General features: G+C 32.6%; 1 protein-coding gene across 1 annotated transcript; it reads right to left on the bottom strand.

Moving 5' to 3' along the window:
* LOC105161087 (zinc finger A20 and AN1 domain-containing stress-associated protein 5-like) lies at positions 555-881 on the bottom strand. Its single transcript, XM_011078662.1, has one exon. The coding sequence runs from the start codon at positions 879-881 to the stop codon at positions 555-557; it is 327 nt and encodes a 108-aa protein (XP_011076964.1).

Here is a 3,197-nt window from a genome sequence, read left to right as displayed (position 1 = left end):
GACAACTATAACAATTATATGCTAATCATCAATATCAAGATATATCAAATAACTATATCTAATCAACAACTACTGTTAATTTAGAACGACACTTATTGAAGTACAATAATATCCCACACGTTGGTGGAGTTCGAACCCATGACCCTAAAGTCATGGAGCCTCAGCTTCTTCAATTAAGTTAGGCCTCACCGACACCCACAAGACTATTTTTAAATTAATTACATGATAAGTATAATTTGTTAAACTCAATAAAATCTATATGCAATCATCACAAAGCAATTAAATAAAACTTAGTCCAATATTGAAATAGTTTTGCATGTAAGAAAAACTCTAATTAAATGAGATAATAATGAAAACTAAGATAATTTGATTTTTTTATCATGAGCTACATGAATTAATCAAACTCAAATTCACCAATTCATTAGTAAATCAACGTTGGTATCTAAATATTTATTATCGAATCAAACTGACCCGACCCATTTTCACCAGCTAGATCAATCTCTTCGAGGCCCGTACTTTGGATCACAACCATCCTAAAATATATATCCAACGGCTCAGATCTTGTTGAGCTTCTCAGCCTTAATCACTGGGTTAGCCTTGGCAATGGCGTCCCTTCCCAAGCCCTTGTAATCGAACCCGCACCTGTGTTTTTCCGGGTATCTGTGGGACCCACAGAACGTGACTCCACATCTGCATGTAAACCCTGTGAGCCCCACACGTTTCTGACACGCTCCGCATCTATTAGGACGAGCTGCAGAATTCAATTCTGCAGCTCTATGTTGTACGTTTTTATCATCAGGAGGAGCGGATTTCGATGGCAACAATGGGGACGGAGATGCCGCTGGCGGTAAGATGGATGAGATCGGTTGGCAGAGCGTCATTTCCACCGCCCTTTGTGCATGCTTCGCCTGTTGCTCTTTGATACAGTAATCTGTGTAGCATTTGGAACAGAGGTTGAGAGTGGTGGGGCTGCCGAAGAATCCGTCCCGCCTCTGGCCACCTCTGTTCCTCCGCCATATACGTTGATATGTACCTCCCTCTTCCTCGTTTCTCAGAAACAAAGTATCAATTTTCCAAGAACTCTGAATATCTCGACGTTACCAATCGAGCAATGGATGCTCGTGTCAACAACCAACAAATTGCCCACTCCAATATTCCTACCCTGAAAAGGTAAAAATATAGGAGGTTGTTCGGACAAAAGAAAACAAAAACAAGAGAGACTCTAATAGTTGTTGTAGTTTTCTTGGGGAGAAGAAGAAGATTTGGTGGTGAGGAATGATTAGGTGAAAATGAGGCAAAGATGAAAGGCCTAAAAACATTTGTTTTGAGTGCTAATTGGCCTTTGGTTTAATTATGGTGTGTGTGTGTGTGTTGTGGGGGGGGTTGTTGGGGTGTGTGTGTGTGTGCGTGTGCGGGGTGCGTGTGTGTGCAGTGTGTGTGTGTGCTACGTTAAGGAGAGATGTGCTTTTGCATTACATTTTGCTTGGATCCTACGTATGTGTTCAAATCAAGCTTTGTGTGATTTTGTGATGGGCTGGTATTTTTACATAAATACCCTCTAATTTTTGTAAAATAATAAATATTATCTCTGAAATTATAATTGTATTTATAAATATATACTTCCTATTGAAAAGTAAAAATTTTATGGGGATGCACACTCCTTGAGATCAATTACATAGATAAAGGGGGTGCCAATTGTAATTTTATGAAGGGCATGAGGTATTTGTATAATTATACCTAACTTCAGGGAGTATCGATGTAATTTGTCTTTTTATTTTTTCTTATATTTCTTGTGTTATGTATATGATTGTTCACCTCCTATTAAAAAAAGTAAAACTTTACGAGGACATCCACTCCTTGAAATAAATTGCATTGATAGGGGAGTATTTGTAATTTTACAAAATGTATGATGTATTTATATAATTAGACCTAACTTCAAGGAATGTCAGATGTAATTTGTTCTTTTAATTTTCATGGGACTAACTTTTCTTTTTTTCTTTCTTCAGTTATATATATGGCTGTACACTTTCTATTGAAATGTAAAATTTTACGAGGACATATGCTCCTTGAGATAAATTGTATTGACACTTCCTATACGAGAGTACTTGTAATTTTATAAAAAATATAAAATATTTATGTAATTAAACATAATATAAAGAAGTGTCGATGTAGTTTACCATTTGGTGAACACAACGAAAATATTTCAAATTAAATCATACACAATACTCGTGAAAAAGAAATTATATTATTCCCATTCATTATATTTCTGAGTATTTTAATTATAAGAAAAAATTAATTTTTGTCCTTTAATTTTACCTTCTATTAGATGTAGTCCTTCGATGGTCGAAATTTTGTATTTTTGCCCGAAAAGAGGTAATATGGCAGTTGAGTTATATAATTTTTTTGATGATTTTAATATTATGTGACCTTGGACATGACTTGGAAGCCATGTAGGACATGTTTTGGAGGGAAGAAACCTGTTTTCTTCCTCCAGAACTTATTACATATGGAGGGTACAGCTGGATAAGTGGCCGGATAATTCAACAAAAATTTTGCCACGCGTGCAATTTCAGGCATAAATTTTAAAAGTTGTTGAAAAATTTAAAAGAAAACATTAATTAGACTTAATTTGATTATTTTGCAAACTTACAGGACTAATTAGTTAATGAACATACTTATAGGACTAAATCTGATAAAGGGTAAAATTAAAGGACCAAAACAATAATTTTCCTTAATTATAATTCAAAGTTATTTTATATGCTTTTGGATCTTCATTATAACTAAATATATCTATATGTATATATATATATATATATATATTAATATCATAACAATTAACTATGATTATGTATTTATATATAGGATATATTATATCGATCTTACTTAAAGTTATGTTTAATTACATAAATATTTTTTTTGTGAAATTACAGGTATATATACTCCTGTGGAGGTGTTAATATAACACACTTTACGAGGTAATTATGTAAATTTTTGTTATTGAATAAAATATTAATATAATTTATTTTTAAAAATATTAAAATTAATATATATTTTCATTTAATGGAATCGAAAATCTAAAAAAATAAAAAAATAAAATCATGTTTCAATGAAAAGTGTAAAAACTTTGATCCGAATCATGAATCAAATATTACTAACTATCAATCAACTATTTGATTAGTGGTTGTAAGATGGGCATA

This window comes from Sesamum indicum, linkage group LG4 (assembly GCF_000512975.1).
Source record: "Sesamum indicum cultivar Zhongzhi No. 13 linkage group LG4, S_indicum_v1.0, whole genome shotgun sequence".
Taxonomy (NCBI): Eukaryota; Viridiplantae; Streptophyta; class Magnoliopsida; order Lamiales; family Pedaliaceae; genus Sesamum; species Sesamum indicum.
The sequence above is the reverse complement of the archived record's forward strand: the minus strand, read 5'-3'. Positions and strand labels throughout refer to the sequence as shown.

Coding starts and splice junctions, on each gene's coding strand:
- LOC105161087 (XM_011078662.1), bottom strand. CDS start 881: ATGACGCTCTGCCAACCGATCTCATCCATCTTACCGCCAGCGGCATCT.